Source organism: Berghia stephanieae, chromosome 7 (assembly GCF_034508935.2).
Source record: "Berghia stephanieae isolate SIO BIC M18660-M18661 chromosome 7, UCSD_Bste_1.3, whole genome shotgun sequence".
In the NCBI taxonomy this organism is placed as follows: domain Eukaryota; kingdom Metazoa; phylum Mollusca; class Gastropoda; order Nudibranchia; family Aeolidiidae; genus Berghia; species Berghia stephanieae.
Window position 1 is genome coordinate 48,932,915 of NC_088366.1, and position 20,000 is coordinate 48,952,914.

General features: G+C 38.9%; 1 protein-coding gene across 5 annotated transcripts in view; it reads right to left on the minus strand.

Annotated features, from left to right (window-relative positions):
* Window positions 1-20,000, minus strand: part of LOC144977424 (ciliary microtubule inner protein 1-like) — a 202,878-nt gene that overhangs the window by 81,605 nt on the left and 101,273 nt on the right. For all 5 annotated transcript variants that reach the window (XM_078922624.1, XM_078922623.1, XM_078922627.1 and 2 more), the window contains exon 3: window positions 17,014-17,198. In XM_078922624.1, the coding sequence (XP_078778750.1) occupies window positions 17,014-17,090 (77 nt within the window). In that variant the 5' untranslated portion in view covers window positions 17,091-17,198. The remainder of the gene's footprint in view (window positions 1-17,013; window positions 17,199-20,000) is intronic.

Sequence of the window (20,000 nt, forward strand, 5' to 3'; positions counted from 1 at the left end):
GTCAATTTCGGCCTGTGACAATCTTGGCCTATGACATACTGGACCTGTTACAAAGAGGGTCAGTGACAAACTGACATGCAGGCATTTGTTTTATTTGACAAAGTCCCATAAGGGAAATTCAAATACCTCTATCTACAGGATATCTAGCTGTTCTGCAGTACTCCGGAAAAAAAAAAACTCTGGCCAGAAAACTCGTCCTTCAAATATCGATCGATTAAAATGACCCTCATCTTGGCAAAAACTCTCAAACCCGGGACTTCGCACAATTTTTTTTAAATATAGCTTTTTCCAGAGTACAGCAGTTTTCGTAAATGCTAATTTAGCGCAACAGAGACTATGTGGTTATGTGGTCTAGTGGTATGACACTCGCTTTCGGATCGGAAGGTCCTCGGTTCGAGCCTCGCGCTCGGCGCATAGTTGAGTCCTTGGAAAAGGACATTCTCTCGCCGTACTCAGGTGTAAAATGAGTACCTGGCCGTTAACAGCAGTGTCTTTGTCCGAAAAATTGTAATATCGCCTTACCAGGGACCCCTTGTATAGCGCTTTGAGCACATTTGGTGGATATTGCACTATATAAAGCTCAATTAGGATTAGAGACCAGGGTAAACTCCGCCTCAGCTGGTCTGATGGATCTTATGGACACCAATACTTACAATCTGGCTGGTGGAAAATGGTTTCTTTTCAGTGGCGTGGCATGTTTACAGTATAAGGTGGTGCCGGAATCAGAAGAAAATGACTTAAAACATGCTATATTTGTAAATACAAAAGAAAGAAAAAAAATATACAGAGAAAAGTTACTCAAATAAGTAAGAGGCGGTATATACCATTTCCCAGTTTTACTTTTTTTTTAAATGCTGTAATCCATTTTTAAAAGATGGATGCGGTGCCAGGCACCAAATCAACCAATATAGCCACGTCCCTGGTTTCTTTACAGAATGACAAATAAGAGAAGAAGAGAAGGAGAAAAAACAATTAACAAGACGACTCCGTTCAGAGGGCATGAATAGTTAAAGCTACCTTCTCTGTGGTTAAAGACCACTCTCACGTACTCTGGAAAAACCCATATTTAAAAATGTGGACAGAAAACTCGTCCTTCAAATACCGATCGATTTAAATGATTCTCATCTTGGCAAAAAAAAACACTCAAACCCGGGACTTCGGCGCCAAGATCAGAGTCATTTAAATCGATCGATATTTGATGAAGGACGAGTTTTCTGGCCAAATTTTTAAATATGTGTTTATCCAGTATACGGCAGAACTATGGGTTTATATTATCCGAATTACGGAAACGTAATAAACTTCACAGCCTCCCCTCTCTCTCTCTCTCTCTCTCTCTCTCTCTCTCTCTCTCTCTCTCACTCTCTCTCTTCTCCTCCCCTTAAGAACTTGAAAAATGGTCGTCTTGAAGTATATTATATCAGAAATAAAAACCGACACACACTGTTAAACAAAACCCCCCCAAAAAAACCTAAAAAAAAAAAAATAAAAATAAATAAACAAAACTATCGAAGAAAAAAAAAGCAACAAAAGATAACAAACAAAACAAAACAAAGCAAAACAAAAAGAAAACCACAAAAGAAAACAAAAAAACAAAGACCTCTTTTTAAAGAAAAATCATCTACTATTGGTCGGCGATAAAATGGCCGTAGGCAGGTGGCCTCCTTCTACAACCGGAAGTTGGTTTGACCGGTTCTGCTGAAGATAATATGACATAAATAACATCTGATATCATCGCTGAAATATAATAATAATAACAACAAAAAGGCAACGCATATCCAAAAAGGTAAAATAGAAAAAGGAAGAAAGGAAGAAAGAAAGAAAGGAAGAAAAAAAAAAAACTGAGAAGAAGACGAACCCACTCTGGAAGAGAATGGATGTAGAAAAAGGCTGCCAAACTAAATATCACAAAACAGATTTTGAAAAAAAAAATAATTGGCCGATAAACTGATTACTCCAATTTTTTTTATTGATTAAGATCAACCCCGAGCTAGTCAAAATGTCTCAGGTTTGAGAAGTCTTGGGTTCGAGTGCTTTTGACATGTTTTAGGGGACTAGGTCGTGTTAAACAATTGATATTTATTGTGAAATATTTCTGGCCAAAAAGAGAAAGGAATGTATTTCGTCGGAAAAGACAGGGACGGTCTCGGGTCATTATTATTATCATCAGGTCACATGGGACTGGATTGGGTCGTTGACACTACTCAAGAACTCTGAAAAATTACATTTTGAAAAATTTGGCCAGAAAACTCGTCCTTCGATTTATCAATCATTAAAATATGGCCCTCATCTTTCCAAAAATACAAATCTCAAACCTGGGACTTCCTTCAAGGTTTGATAGTTATTCGTCCCTGGTTTGAGAGTGTTTTGGAATGATGATAGAACGATGTTTGCAGGACGGGGTTTCTAGTTTTCTGGCCAAAAATGTGTGAAATGCAGTTTTTTTCATAGTACGGCAGGTTACTTTTCCCCTGGCTTTTGAGAACTCTGGCTGGGTCAGTGGATAGAATAGACAGACTGATGCTTAACAAGTTAACTGCCAACTCTGGAAAAACTCGTATTTGAAAATTTGGCCAGAAAACCCGTCCTTCGAATATCGATTCATTCAAATGACCCTCATCTTGGTAAAAACTCTCAAACCTGGGACGTCGCGAGTCTTCCTTAAGTCTCAGGTTTAAGAGTCTTTGCCAAGATGAGGGTCGTTAGAATCGATCGATATTTGACGAGTTTTCTGGCCAAATTTTTAAATACGTGTTTTTCCAGATTAAGGGAGTGAACTGGTTAATGGCAAAATATGTAAGGATCTGTCTGGAAGGACATGGATCTGTTGTCGTAGTTGTGGTGGCGATGGTGGTGGTGGTAGAGGTGATGACGGTGGCGATGGTGGTGGTGGTGGTGGTGGTGGTAGAGGTGGTGTTGATGAAGGTGGTGATAGAGGTGGTGATGGTGGTGATGGTGGTGGTGGTAGAGGTGGTGGTGATGGTGGTGGTGGTAGAGGTGGTGATGGTGGTGATGGTGGTGGTGGTAGAGGTGGTGGTGATGGTGGTGGTGGTAGAGGTGTGATAGTGGTGATGGTGTGGTGGTGTGGAGGTAGAGGTGATGATGAAGTGGTGATGATGGTGGTGGTAAAGGTGGTGATGGTGGTTGTAGAGGTGGTGATGGTGGTAGAGGTGGTGTTGCTGATGATGGTGGTGGTGGTAGAGGTGGTGATGGTGTTGGTGGTGGTGATGGTGGTGGTGTTGATGGTGGTGGTGGTGTGTGCTGATGATGGTGGTGGTGGTAGAGGTGGTGATGGTGTTGGTGGTGGTGATGGTGGTGGTGGTGTGGTAGAGGTGGTGATGGTATTGGTGATGGTGGTTGTAGAGGTGGTGATGGTGGTGGTTGTAGAGGTGGTGATGGTGGTGGTGGTAGAGGTGGTGATAGTGTTGGTGGGGTGGTGGTGGGTGGTAGAGTGGTGATTGTGTTGGTGATGGTGGTAGATGTGGTAATGGTGGTGGTGGTGGTGGTAGAGATGATGATGGTGGTGGTGGTGGTGGTGGTAGAGGTAGTGATGTGTGGTGGTGGTAGAGGTAGTGATGCTGGTGGTGGTAGAGGTAGTGATGGTGGTGGTGGTGGTGGTGGTGGTGGTAGAGGTAGCGATGGTGGTGGTGGTAGAGGTAGTGATGCTGGTGGTGGTAGAGAGTAGTGATGGTGATGGTGGCGGTGGTGGTTGGTAGAGATGGTGATGGCGATAGGTTGTACGAGACATAACGCATATTAAGTGATATTACATTATTTTTCCGACAGAGACAACGCTGTTAACACCTGAGTACGATGAGAGAATGTGAGTAAAGAGTCTTTTCCAAGGACTGCACTATGCGCCAATCAGAGCGAAACTCGAACACAGGACCTTCCGATCCAAAGTCGAGTGCCATACCACTAGACCACATAATCGTGTTCAAGGAGCATAACACAAGCTAGCACATAATATTTGATCTACCTCCTCAAATCGGTTTTGATCTCGGGATGATTCTGAACCAACGCTTTACAAGGGGTCATTACAAGCAACACTTAACATGTAGGACGGAACATGACGCCTGTTAGGCGATATTACAATTATTTTTTTTTCGGACAGAGACAACGCTATTATCGGCCAGGTGCTCAGTTTACACCTGAGTTCGTTGAGAAAATGTGAGTAAAGAGGCCTTTTCCAAGTACTCAACTATGCTCATTTTACACCTGAGGTCGTTGAGAGAATGTGAGTAAAGAGCCTTTTCCAAGTACTCAACTATGCGCCGATCGAGGCACGCACCCAGGACCTTCCGATCTGAAAGCGAGTGTCATACCACTAGACCACATAGCCGCAAGAAAAGAAGAAGAAGAAGAAGAAGAAGAAGAAGAAGAGAAGAAGAAGAAGAAGAAGAAGAAGAAGAAGAAGAAGAGAGAGGAGGAGGAGGAGGAGGAGGAGGAGGAGGAGGAGGAGGAGGAGGAGAAGAAGAAGAAAAGAAGAAGAAGAAGAAGAAGAAGAAGAAGAAGAAGAGAAGAAGAAGGAGAAAGAAGAAGAAGAAGAAGAAGAAGATATTGAGCAGCTAAAGTCAACCCGAATTAATACTGTTTATAGAAGGGTGGTCTCAATATAATATTCTGTTTAGTCAATGTGAGACAGAACAGCGTAAATTTCAGTCAGTTTTGATCTACTTAGTACGAATGTTTGATGGGGGGTAATTGTATTGAATCGACACGAGACTCATGGTTGGGGTTTTCCCTTGGGTGAGCTGCAGACGCCTGAACATTGCGACGTTCGAATTGTTTGTGTTGTTGATGTCTGACATCTACCAATGGGTATAATTGACCGAGTTCTCTCTCTCTCTCCTCTCTCTCTCTCTCTCTCTCTCTCTCTCTCTCTCTCTCTCTCTCTCTCTCTCTCTCTCTCTCTCTCTCTCTTTCTATCTTTAGCTTTCTCTTCCCACCCCCTCTCTCAATCTCTCTTTTTCTTTCTTTCTTTCTATTTTTATCTCTCTCTCTCTCTCCCTCTCCCCCTCTCCCCCCCCCCCCCCCCCCCCTCTCTCTCTCTCTCTCTCTCTCTCTCTCTCTCTCTATCCCCCCCCCCTTTTTTCCCCCTTCTAAATAGCATTCAAATATGTTGCAAATTTTCGATAGGTAGAAAACATTAAGTGAGTAAAGGAGACTCAGGAGGACACATCACAAAATAAACAAGGTTTCGGCCCTTGGCCTTCTTCAGGAGACGAACAAGACGCGCGCGCGCGCGCACACACACACACACACACACACACACACACACACACACACACACACAAAGAAAATGGCAGCAAAAATCCCAATGGTAAAATTGTAGCAACAAAGAGAACGTGCGTTAGAGAGATATGGAGACACGAGGAATGAAATCCATTAAATTTAAGATTTTTATCAAGGAAGTGGTTATTCAGTATCAGATACTGAATAGTGCTTTGCCACTATTCAGTATCCATAAGGAACTCTTTTTTGTAGAGAGAGTGAAAAGTGCGACAATCTCGGTTGAATGGAAATAAACTACTGACCTACTTCCAGATTGAACACATGCACTGACAGCCCGATTCAAAAATATTTTGATCGTAATTTTTTTTAAATTTCTGCTTTTATGCAATTAACATAGTTCAAAATATCAAAATAAGAGTGGCATTCAAATCCATTTTTAAATGTCTAAATAGACATGATTAAATGTCACTAAGGGTTCAGTGACACCATGGCTTGGTGGATATAAGCTGTTTGAGTTTTAAGGTTCGAGAGTTCAAATCCCGGTAGGGGTAACTTTTTTTTTTTTTTTCCCCATTATTTTTTTTAATTCCTTCTGTCTTGTTTTTCATTATTGTGCTCTTCTATTGTTCATTATTTTTTAAAATCTTGTTTTTTTTTCTGTTTGTCTCATTTGTTGTTGTTGTTGTTGTTGTTCTTGTTGTTCTTGTTGTTTGTTTGTTTGTTTGTTTTGTCATCTAAGGCAAACCGGATTCATTATAAATATGTGGGCAGACTTTCTGCATTTTTTAATTGAGCGATGTACTTCCGTGAATTAATTGCCGTACTATATTAAAATTTACGTGATAATAATAATAATAATAATAATAATAATAATAATAATAATAATAATAATAATAATAATAATAATAATAATAATAAATAATAATAATAATAATAATAATAATAATAATAATAATAATAATTAATTTAAATAGATACTGAATATTAGACTACAGTTGACATCTATTTACTGAATACACGTGGTATTGTTAGGGGTGTTTGTTTTTTTTACGAAACCTGCCAAAACACGCCGATACCCGACAAAGTTATGGGAAGTAGGCAGCAGTGGGGAGTGAACCTGGGACTCAGGGAAGTGTACACTGTTGGGGGGTGAACCTGGGCTGGGTTTCGTAAAAAAAAAGCAATTACTTTTTTACGAAACCCGACAATATCCAACAAAGTTATGGAAAGAAAGTAGGCAACAGTGGGGGAGTGAACCGGAGATTCAGGGAAGTGTACACTATTGGGGAGTAAACCTAAGTCTATGGTTTTTTGGCGGGTTTTGGCGGATTTCGTAAAAAAGTAATTGCTTCATTCTCGTCTGGTACCCATCTCCCATAGTCCGGCTTCATTTCCCACTGGTATCCATCTTCCCTAGTCCCAGGTTCATTTCCACTGATATCCTCTTCTCACAGTCCCAGGTTCACTCCCAACCGGTGTGCACTTCCCAGAGTCCCGGTTCATTGCCCAATGGTGCCCACTTCCCATAACTTTTGAAAATTTCGGTAGGTTTCGAAATAAAAGTACATTCTGAGCTCACTGTCCACTGGAATCAGCCTCTCGCAGTCCCAGGTTCAATCCTCATCAGTGTCCAAATCCCAGATTCACTCCCCACTGCTGCCTGCTTCCCATAACTTTGTCGGGTTTTGGCGGGTTTCGTAAATAAGTAATTCCCCCTCCCCCTTGGTATTGCTTTTTTACAAAATCCAGAGTCCCAGGTTCACTCCCCACAAGTGTACACTTCCCTGAATCTCAGGATCACCCCCCCCCCCCCCCCCCCCCCCCACTGTTGCCTGCTTCAATAAGTTTGTCGGATATTGCCTTGTTTTGTCGGGTTTCGTAAAAAAGTAATTGCTTTTATATGAAACTCGCTGAAACCCGCCGAAAACCAGAGTCTCAGGTTCACTCCCTACTGGTGTACACTTCCTTGAATCTCAAGTTAACTCCCCACTGTTGTCTACTTCCCATAACTGTCGAATATTGCCGGGCTTCGTAAAAAAGTAATTGCTTTTATGTGAAACTCGCTGAAACCTGCCAAAAACCATAGTCTCAGGTTCACTCCCCACTGGTGTACACTTCCTGAGTCTCAGGTTCACTCCCCACTGTTGCCTACTTCTCACAACTTTGTCGGATATTGCCGGATTTCGTAAAAAAAGTAATTGCTTTTATGTGAAACTCGCTGAAATCCACCAAAAACCATAGTCTCAGGTTCACTCCCCACTGGTGTACACTTCCCTGAGTCTCAGGTTCACTCCCCACTGTTGCCTACTTCTCACAACTTTGTCGGATATTGCCGGGTCTCATAATAAAGTAATTGCTTTTATGTGAAACTCGTTGAAACCCGCCGAAAACCAGAGTCTCAGGTTCACTCCCCACTGGTGTACACTTCCATGAATCTCAGGTTCACTCCCCACTGTTGTCTACTTCCCATAACTTTCTCAGATATTGCCAGGTTTCGTCGGGTTTCGTAAAAGAGTAATTGCTTTTATATGAAACTCGCTGAAACCCGCTGAAAATAGAGTCTCAGGTTCACTCCCCACTGGTGTACACTTCCCTTAGTCTCAGGTTCACTCCCCATTATTTGCCTACTTTCCATAACTTTGCCCCATTTTGTTGGGATTTGGCGCATTTTGTAAACAAAAAGTAATTGCTTTTTTTTACAAAACCCGCCGAAACCCAGTCCCAGGTTCACTCCTCACTGGTGTTTACTTCCACGAATCTCAGGTTCACTCCCCACTGTTGCCTACTACCCATAACTTTCTCGGATATTGCCAGGATTAGTCGGGTTTCGTAAAAAAGTAATTGCTTTTATATGAAACTAGCTGAAGCCCGCCGAAAACCGTAGTCTCAGGTTCACTCCCCACTGGTGTATACTTCACTGAGTCTCAGGTTCACTCCCCACGCTTTGCGCATATTGTCGGGTATCGTAAAAAAAGTAATCCCCCCCCCCCACATTTTTTATTGCTTTTTTACAAACCCCAGAGCCCCAGGTTCACTCCCCACTGGTGTACACTTCCCTGAATCTCAGGTTCATCCCCTCCCCCCCCCCCCTACACACACACACACACACACACACACACGCTGCTGCCTACCTCCCATAACTTTGTCGGATATTGCCGGGTGTCGTCGCGTTTCGTAAAAAGTAATTGCTTTTTATTACGAAACCCGCCGAAACCCAGTCCCAGGTTCACTCCCCACTGGTGTACACTTTTCTGAGTCCCAGATTCACTCCCAAAGCTGTCCTCTTTCCCATAACTTTGTCAGGTTTCGGAAAAAAAAAACACCGTACAAAAACCACTATTCAGTGTCAGATACTGAATAGTGCAAAACCACTATTCAGTATCAGATACTGAATAGTACAAAAGCACTATTCAGTATCAGATACTGAATAGTACAAAAGCACTATTCAGTATCAGATACTGAATAGTGCAAAACCACTATTCAGTATCAGATACTGAATAGTGCTAGCCTTTATCAATATATCTGAGAATTGTGGATAATATTATATTTACAACTGATACAAATTTGAAGTTTATCTTTCCTTAAATATGGCTATGTGCGGCTATGTGGTCTGTGCGGCTATGTGGTCTAGTGGTATGACACTCGCTTTCGGATCGAAAGGTCCTGGGTTCGAGCCTCGCGCTCGGCGCATAGTTGAGTCCTTGGAAAAGGCTCTTTACTCACATTCTCTCACCGTACTCAGGTGTAAAATGAGTACCTGGCCGTTAACAGCGTTGTCTTTGTCCGAAAAAATTGTAATATCGCCTAACAGAGGTAGTGATGGTGGTGGCGGTGGTGGTGGTAGAGATGGTGATGGCGATGGGTTGTACGAGACATAACGCATCTTAAGTGATGATCAAGGAGCATGGCACTCGCTGGCACATAATAGTTGATCTGCCTCCTCAAATGGGTTTTGATCTCGGGATGATTCTGAACCAACGCTTTACAAGGGGTCATTACAAGCAACACTTAACATGTAGGACGAAACATGACGCCTGTTAGGCGATATTACAATTATTTTTTTTCGGACAGAGACAACGCTATTATCGGCCATTTCGATTTCATCATCTCTGAATAAAAGACATTTTCAAAAATATGTGAATGATAGGCCTACTTATTTTTTCAAAAATCATATTTTAGTGTAATTCAACGTTTGATAGTCTGATGTCACTTGATATCATTACGCGTGACTATTTAGGGAGAGGGGTAGAATAAACGTGACCCATCGTCTCAAAACGGTATTATGTCGGAACGAACCAGATGCTTAAAAGCCAAAGATAATGTTAAACTGGTCAAAAATATAAATTGTTGGCATTAGCACCTTAAAATATGGTTGTCATTCTCCCCAATAAATAATATAAACTCAACACAAGTCTGATATTTCTGGCTATAACTTCAATTTTCAACATCTTAACCAACCCGACTTAATACCATTTTGAGGCGAAGGGTCACATATAATATTATAATACGAATGGCCTGTCAAAACAAAGATTCAACTTTTTTTTTTGAATAATATGCATTATTTTCAAAATACAATTTTAACCAAGTCTTACAAATATTTCATTTATCTAAACGTATCGACGTCTACAAATATGCAGGTCTGACATCCGGACGCAATTATGGGCCTTGTTTAACATCGTTGTAATGGACAACATTTTGCGTCTTTTTTTAAAGATTACCGTAACAACAACGAGCCCATAATTAATAGGATTTAATAGTCTGATGTCACGTCCGCCCAGCAACGAGGAGTTTGGTTCTAAACAAAGAAAATCGGTACTTTTTATTCTTCATGCTGGCTCGAACTTTTTCACATGTCATGTGATCAGAATGTATAAAAGTCAAACTATGATCAGATTTATGTTTTTCTCCTCTGGATACACTTTTATGTTCGTTGGAGGAGTATTTCATAAGGGTGTCCGCCATTGTTCCGATAGTTTAGAACCAGTTACTAAGTTACGATGCGTCATTACAAGGGAAGTGACGTCACGACTGTTGAAGCCAATTGTGCTATCAGACATGCAAACAAGTCATTGTTCCGATAGTTTTGAACCAGTTACTAAGTTACGATGCGTCATTACGAGGGAAGTGACGTCACGACTGTTGAAGCCAATTGTGCTATCAGATATGCAAACAAGTGCATGTCGATGCGTATCTATTATCACTTTATTTTTTCCTTCATGGTTTTATAATAGGGTTTCTATAAAATTCAAGTGTATTAATTAATTTTAAATAGCCTTTAAAATATTTTCAGTTCATTTTGAGAAACAGACGCGCATAACCAGCCAGGAGACATTGCAATCAAAGTATATTAAGGAGTTGGTTGCTAAGCAATTTGGATGCTCGTTGTCAATGTAAACAAAAAGAAGATAGAAAGGAGTCATCCTGTAACGAAATGCTTCCGTGTAGGCTTCAGTTTACGACAGGATGTACGTCGTCGTAGTATTAGTTGTTGTTGTTATTGAATCCCTCCGGAACAACCCTTCTTTTGTTGATACAGGTCGTATCAGATCATGCACCTATGGCCCGGAAGTTTGAATTAAACTACGTAGTGTGGGTGTTATTGTGAGAAAGGCATCAATCTTGTTTTCTCCGTAAACTTATAAGCAAAGTAGGATCCCTGTATTCTACGGGAGTGACTTTGTTATGGTATGGCTTGATTGATATCTCGTAACTATGGGGCTGACGAATTTATTTATCCTTGATATGAGGATGTCCGGTATCAGGATGGGTTGTTGTTGTCCATGATTATGGAATCTGGGGGAGTTTTAAGGAATTTCAGATGTTTACGGATATGACTAACATCCGGTTGTGTGGGTAGAATTTTGCTTCGTTTGCTTGATTTTTGCCTATAAATGCCAGAGTTTTGAGCAGTTTCTTCAGACCACTCAGCGGAGTCTTTTAGGCTCATTGTCTCAAAAGAGACCAGACAGCGGAGTCTTTTAGGCTCATAGTCTCTAAGCGATAACCACAGCGGAGTCTTTTAGGCTCATTTGTTTAACTCTTGTGTAGAGTTGGATTAAAGTCTTGTGTAGACTTTGTAGTGCTCAAAGTTCGAGCTGAAACACGTTTTGTGTTAACTCTTGTGTAGAGTGTGATTTAAGTCTTGTGTAGACTTTGTGGTGCTCAAAGTTTGAGCTGAATCAAGTTGTGTTATAACTCTTGTATAGAGTTTGATTAAAGTCTTGTGTAGACTTAATTTGTGATTTCAATAATCTGTTCGGCTCTGGTGAGATTTTGAATAATATGTTGTGATTACAATTATGATTGTGTTTTGATATCAATATCATAATATCACTTTAAATTTTGATTCTCAATTAATTAATCAGATAATGAAATTAATTGTGTAATATATTCTTGTTGTAAAGAAAATAAGCTTTTCTTGCTATAAAGCATTATTATTTCATATCTACAAAGTAAAGCAATATTAATCAACATTAATAAATTGATTTGTTAAAGTAAAATAATATTTACTCATTTAAAGTAAACATATTGAGTGAGTTCGAATATAGATAGAGTTATATTCGTATGATTATCATATTATAACAAAATCATTTTCTTTCTTTAAAGTGAATGAGCCGTTGGAGGCTGGGCTTTAACAAGCCAACTTTAGGCTATACACTCATAGCTTGACCCTAATAGAAACTGAACATTTGCCTGTTTTATAAGTTACCTGTGAAGAACCATTTGCTTATTTTAATATCAGAACATTGAGAAACAATTGATCTGTTTATGAATACTGTGAAATCAGAACAATTTCAAGAAGAGACAAATTAACAATATTAGAACAACCTTACAGTTTTTGTTGAATATCAAGGACACTCTTTTGGCTTTCTTCTACACGTCTGGATTGTGTTTAGTTAGTTAGTTAATTATTAGTTGCCTGTATGACTGTGATGGTTGCAACCTATCTGTGAGATTGTCTGATGTGGTAGCGGTTTGGTAAAGTATTGATAATTAATTGATTTAATTATATATTTTCATATCGCTTTCATATCATATTCATCATCACACCATCTCCATCAATTTGTCATCCATCCATTTGATTTCATACTTATGTACATCTATCATTTCATCTTCATATCTCATAATATCTTTGTTATATTGTAATAAAATATATCTTCATTTAGCTTCAAAACCTTTATCAACGTATTGTGTTTGGTTATTGATCGGTGTCGTAGCTTGAATATAGCACACATAAACAAGGTTGCAAACTGCGCTACATAAGCATACGGTTTACGTGCGCACTTTGTGACATAATTTGGTGTCAGAAGTGGGATTCTTATTGTTGTGCATTCAAGAGACATCGCGACCAAACAATTGTTGAGACAGGTTAGGGAGTTGTTTCAAACTTGAGATAGATACTATCTTTGAGCTTAAAGCAAATTGGTATCCATTTAATGGTTATAAGACTGTCATTATACGCAAGGTGTAATGCAAGTTATTCTGGTAATTTTCACTTGTTCGGTTATACGTTGTCAGTCATCTGTCATAGTGATACGGATCACTGACTTAGCGCGAAAGCGGTACTCGCGCTGTAAAGCCTCCATTGTCCCCCCTCTCCCTGTTGTATGGAACGAAGGTGGTTGCTGGGGTAATTTGATTCTGGGTGAAGATTGTGTTGGTCCCGTGTGAGGATCTGTATTAAATCATTTGTTCTGACTTTCTATGCACATACTATAGTAAGTCAAGGTATTGATTCTGTGTAAGAATCTGGGTGAAGATATTTTGTTGATTCTGTGTAAGAATCTGGGTGAAGATATTTTGTTGATTCTAAGAGAGAATCTGGGTGAAGATATTTTATTGATTCTAAGAAAGAATCTGGGTGAAGATATTTTGTTGATTCTAAGAAAGAATCTGGGTGAGGATGTTTTGTTGATTCTAAGAGAGAATCTGGGTGAAGATATTTTGTTGATTCTAAGGAAGAATCTGGGTGAAGACATTTTGTTGATTCTGTGTAAGAATCTGGGTGAAGATATTTTGTTGATTCTAAGAAAGAATCTGGGTGAAGATATTTTGTTGATTCTGAGAGAGAATCTGGGTGAAGATATTTTGTTGATTCTGAGAGAGAATCTGGGTGAAGACATTTTGTTGATTCTAAGAAAGAATCTGGGTGAAGATATTTTGTTGATTCTGAGAGAGAATCTGGGTGAAGACATTTTGTTGATTCTAAGAAAGAATCTGGGTGAAGATATTTTGTTGATTCTGAGAGAGAATCTGGGTGAAGATATTTTATTGATTCTAAGAAAGAATCTGGGTGAAGATATTTTGTTGATTCTAAGAAAGAATCTGGGTGAGGATGTTTTGTTGATTCTAAGAGAGAATCTGGGTGAAGATATTTTGTTGATTCTAAGGAAGAATCTGGGTGAAGACATTTTGTTGATTCTGTGTAAGAATCTGGGTGAAGATATTTTGTTGATTCTAAGAAAGAATCTGGGTGAAGATATTTTGTTGATTCTGAGAGAGAATCTGGGTGAAGATATTTTGTTGATTCTGAGAGAGAATCTGGGTGAAGACATTTTGTTGATTCTAAGAAAGAATCTGGGTGAAGATATTTTGTTGATTCTGAGAGAGAATCTGGGTGAAGACATTTTGTTGATTCTAAGAAGAATCTGGGTGAAGATATTTTGTTGATTCTAAGAGAGAATCTGGGTGAAGATATTTTGTTGATTCTAAGAGAGAATCTGGGTGAAGATATTTTGTTGATTCTAAGAAAGAATCTGGGTGAAGATATTTTGTTGATTCTGAGAAAGAATCTGGGTGAAGTTATTTTGTTGATTCTGAGAAAGAATCTGGGTGAAGATATTTTTATGATTCCGTGTGGGGAATCTGGGTGAAGCTATTTTGTTGATTCCGTGTGGGGAATCTGGGTGAAGCTTTTTGTTGATTCCGTGGGGAATCTGGTGAAGCGTGGTTCCGTGTGAGGACCTGTATTAAATCAGTTGTTTGACTCTAATATGCGTCTATATTAAGTCGATGTTTTGAGTTCTGTGTAGGAATCTGGGTGAAGCGTTGGTTCTGTGTTAGGACCTGGAGTAAATTTGTTTTGATTTTATATATTGAGTCTATATATAGATCAATGTTGAATTCCGTGTAGGAATCGGTATTAATTGCCTGTTTTGAATCTGTTTTGGGATCTATATTGACCGCATATCGTTAATAAGGTTACTTGTAATACCACTTTATTCTACGTGAAAGTAACATTTACGGCAACAGTGTTGATAAACATATTGAAGTTGTTTATTTGAATTTGAATTGGTTCGATTAATTGTCTTAGAGATGGATGTGGAAAGATTAATTAAACTTGGAGAAAAATTGGAGTTAAGGGGTGAAGATCTCCGTGCTTGGGTGACAGCCCAGTTACAAGAAGATGAAGAGAGAAAAGAGAAGGAGAGAGAACGTGCCAAAGAAGAGGAGGAGATAAGCAGAGCACGAGCTCAAAGACAAGAAGCTCTGATGGAGAAAGAGCTTGAACTGCTTAGGTTAAAGTCGGAGTGTCAGGCTTCCTCCAACAACGACAGTATGACAAGTGACATTCGATCATTTACTCATGCTCCCACTGTTAAGAGTCCTCGACTTCCATGTTTTGACGAAAACAAGGATCATGAACCACCGAAATGCATGACACACGGCAAGGTGGAGTTGAAGTGTGGATGTGTGATGCCGATGTTGTCTGTTGAAGGAAGGGACAACCATGAGCCCAAATAATTGTCGAGATCGATGTGATCTTGAGGCATTTCGATGATCTAACTAAATGTTGTACCAAATTTAGTCTTAGGGGGGAGATATGTAACGAAATGCTTCCGTGTAGGCGTCAGTTTACGACAGGATGTACGTCGTCGTAGTATTAGTTGTGGTTGTTATTGAATCCCTCCGGAACAACCCTTCTTTTGTTGATACAGGTCGTATCAGATCATGCACCTATGGCCCGGAAGTTTGAATTAAACTACGTAGTGTGGGTGTTATTGTGAGAAAGGCATCAATCTTGTTTTCTCCGTAAACTTATAAGCAAAGTAGGATCCCTGTATTCTACGGGAGTGACTTTGTTATGGTATGGCTTGATTGATATCTCGTAACTATGGGGCTGACGAATTTATTTATCCTTGATATGAGGATGTCCGGTATCAGGATGGGTTGTTGTTGTCCATGATTATGGAATCTGGGGAGTTTTAAGGAATTTCAGATGTTTACGGATATGACTAACATCCGGTTGTGTGGGTAGAATTTTGCTTCGTTTGCTTGATTTTTGCCTATAAATGCCAGAGTTTTGAGCAGTTTCTTCAGACCACTCAGCGGAGTCTTTTAGGCTCATTGTCTCAAAAGAGACCAGACAGCGGAGTCTTTTAGGCTCATAGTCTCTAAGCGATAACCACAGCGGAGTCTTTTAGGCTCATTTGTTTAACTCTTGTGTAGAGTTGGATTAAAGTCTTGTGTAGACTTTGTAGTGCTCAAAGTTCGAGCTGAAACACGTTTTGTGTTAACTCTTGTGTAGAGTGTGATTTAAGTCTTGTGTAGACTTTGTGGTGCTCAAAGTTTGAGCTGAATCAAGTTGTGTTATAACTCTTGTATAGAGTTTGATTAAAGTCTTGTGTAGACTTAATTTGTGATTTCAATAATCTGTTCGGCTCTGGTGAGATTTTGAATAATATGTTGTGATTACAATTATGATTGTGTTTTGATATCAATATCATAATATCACTTTAAATTTTGATTCTCAATTAATTAATCAGATAATGAAATTAATTGTGTAATATATTCTTGTTGTAAAGAAAATAAGCTTTTCTTGCTATAAAGCATTATTATTTCATATCTACAAAGTAAAGCAATATTAATCAACATTAATAAATTGATTTGTTAAAGTAAAATAATATTTACTCATTTAAAGTAAACATATTGAGTGAGTTCGAATATAGATAGAGTTATATTCGTATGATTATCATATTATAACAAAATCATTTTCTTTCTTTAAAGTGAATGAGCCGTTGGAGGCTGGGCTTTAACAAGCCAACTTTAGGCTATACACTCATAGCTTGACCCTAATAGAAACTGAACATTTGCCTGTTTTATAAGTTACCTGTGAAGAACCATTTGCTTATTTTAATATCAGAACATTGAGAAACAATTGATCTGTTTATGAATACTGTGAAATCAGAACAATTTCAAGAAGAGACAAATTAACAATATTAGAACAACCTTACAGTTTTTGTTGAATATCAAGGACACTCTTTTGGCTTTCTTCTACACGTCTGGATTGTGTTTAGTTAGTTAGTTAATTATTAGTTGCCTGTATGACTGTGATGGTTGCAACCTATCTGTGAGATTGTCTGATGTGGTAGCGGTTTGGTAAAGTATTGATAATTAATTGATTTAATTATATATTTTCATATCGCTTTCATATCATATTCATCATCACACCATCTCCATCAATTTGTCATCCATCCATTTGATTTCATACTTATTACATCTATCATTTCATCTTCATATCTCATAATATCTTTGTTATATTGTAATAAAATATATCTTCATTTAGCTTCAAAACCTTTATCAACGTATTGTGTTTGGTTATTGATCGGTGTCGTAGCTTGAATATAGCACACATAAACAAGGTTGCAAACTGCGCTACATAAGCATACGGTTTACGTGCGCACTTTGTGACACATCCATACATTGGAATGAGCTCCATTGTTGTGAAGGCCAGACGAATGTAATTACTGGGAGAGTTTTCAGGAGGGGATTGACACTCACCATATCTGGTCTTGGGCCACAAAGTTGCAACCGGCCAATACCCGCCCCTGACCTTTGCCCCCAGCAGCCTCCGCCATTTTGAGACGGTTGGTGTCAAGGACGCTTGAGGTGACAACTACGACTAAAATCCAAAACGGGGGTTGCTGTGCAGATCAGTGTGGTTGTCTTTGTGAGTATTTTATGCTCTGAAGAGAAAAACGAAATAAACAATGTTATATTTTTTTTTAGATAAAGAAAGAGATGTTGAAAATAATAGAACGTGGATCTTGTTATCAAATGTAAGGTATTAATGGGGATGATCTATAGATAGTTCGAAGATGACGTCACTTAGGTCTTTGTTATTGTTTTTTGCCATCGCGTTTATGAGTAAGGCTCACTGAACTGTATTAACCCGACTATAAACGTTCATGGATACACACAGTTTTGTGTGTTGGTCCGTTATACTTCCGGATAGCAATGTTATGAGCTTCTTAGCCAAGCGCATACTATCTATATCCAAGCGCATACTATCTATAGATAGTATGCGCTTGGCTAAGAAGCTCATAACATTGCCATCCGGAAGTATAACGGATCAACACACAAAACTGTGTGTATACATGAACGTTTATAGTCGGGTTAATACAGTTCAGTGAGCATTACTCATAAACGCGGATGGCAAAAAACAATAACAAAGACATGAGTGACGTCATCTTCGAACTATCTATATTACCTTTCCATGTGCTCGAGGTCATTGGTCACATTGCAAAGTGTGCTCAAAATGACCACATTGTGAAAAGTATTCAGAATTTGAGAAATATCCAACGTCACGATTGGTCATTTTACTCAGCATGACTCATGGGAATGTTTACAACTTTTATAAACAAAGCAGCGTGTTTACATTTATTGAGAAATGTCCAATCGTTGTACGGAAAAACATCATGTGATTGATGACGAGGTTGGAAGAAACAAAACTTGAATATAGATCGTTCCTATAGATAGAATGCGCTTGGCCAAGGAGTTCACAACATTGCCATCCGGAAGTATAACGGACCAACACACAAACTCTGTGTAACCATGAACTTTTATTAGTCTGGTTAATACAGTTTAGTGAGAACAACTCACAATCGCGGATGGCAAAAACAATAACAAAGGCATGAGTGACGTCATCTGCATACTATCTATAGATAGAATGAAGATGACGTCACTCTGGTCTTTGTTATTGTTTTTTGCCATCCGCGTTTATGAGTAATTCTCACTAAACTTTATTGTCCAGACTATAAAAGTTCAAGGTCACACAGAGTTTAGTGTGTTGGTCCGTTATGGCAATGTTGTGAGCTTCTTAGTCAAGCGCATACTATCTATTGAAAGTAAGGTGTTCTGGTGTGACTCAGAATTGTTCAGTATTGCTTGGTGCTGAGTTCTCACTCTTTGTCAGTTTTCGTCACTCGTTATTTATTTTTATCATTTGCTGTTATTAATAATTCTGTCCACTGTCGTCATTGTTATTGTTATTTACAATTCTTCTCAATGTGAACAAATTTAAGATTTTCGCGCCTTTTAACGCCATGAGTATTTGTAGAATTATTCATCAATCATTTTCATTTTCTTTTTCAAACGTGGAGGTTCTAACCTTGACTATGATATAGTTATAACTATATCGTTTATCTTTTCACAATTTTAACTGTGCTCTTTTATAAGTGAAGTGGCCCAGTGGTTAAGGCATTGCACTGTGACCTGGAAGGTATTATTATTATTATTATTATTATTATTATTATTATTATTATTATTATTATTATTATTACTATTATTATTATTATTATTATTATGATTATTATTATTATTATTATTATTATCATAATCATTATTATCATTATTAGTAGCATTAGCTTAATAATGATTGATGATGACGATGGTGATGCCGCTGCTGCTGCTGCTGCTGCTGCTGCTGATGATGATGATGATGATGATGATGATGATGATGATGATGATGATGATGATGGTGATGGTGATGATGAGGTGATGGGGAGAAGGTTATAGAGGAATGGTAGAGAGACAGAGAGATAGAGATAGATAGATAGATAGATAGATAGATAGAGAGAGAGAGAGAGAGAGAGAGAGAGAGAGAGAGAGAGAGAGAGAGAGAGAGAGTAATATATTTGAGCTCTCAATGTTTCGCCATGAACTTGGAGATAATGGACGTCTATCAATTTCCTGGACGGACTGAGGTCAACGAACTACATCAATATGTCTTCCGTTACAACGAGGCCAAGTTTGTTTGTTTGTTTTTAATTAGGGAATTAACAGTATTTCCTTATAATTGAGCTTTATATAGCGCAATATCCACTAAATGTGCTCAAAGCGCTTTACAAAGGGTCCCTGGTCAACAGCAACATTTAACATGTAGGACGGGACATAACGCCTGTTAGGCGATATTACAATTTTTCGGACAAAAACAACGCTGTTAACGGCCAGATACTCATTTTACACCTGAGTACGGTGAGAGAATGTGTGTGCCTTTTCCAAGCACTCAACTATACACCGAGCGCGAGGCTCGAACCCAGGACCTTCCGATCCGAAAGCGAGTGTCATACCACTAGACCACATAGCCGCACAATAAACAGTTAAATGCCTTACTCTAAAAACCCATGTATGAAAAATTTAGCCAGAAAACTCGTCTTTCAAATTGCCATCACAATAGGGTTCAACAGTCGTGATGTCATGTCACTTCCCTCGTAATGACGCATAGTAGCTTTGTAACTGGTTCTAAACTATCCTAACAATGACGGGCGCCCCTATGAACTACTTCTCCGACCAGCATAAAAGTGTACCAGAAGAGAAAAACATTATAAAATCTGATCATGTTTTGACTTTTATACATAGTGATCACATGACATGTGAAAAAATTCTAGCCAGCATAAATAATAAAAAGAACTGATTTTCTTTGTTTAGAACCAAGCTGCTGGTTGCTGGCTGGGCGGACGTGACATCAGACTATTAAATCCTATTTA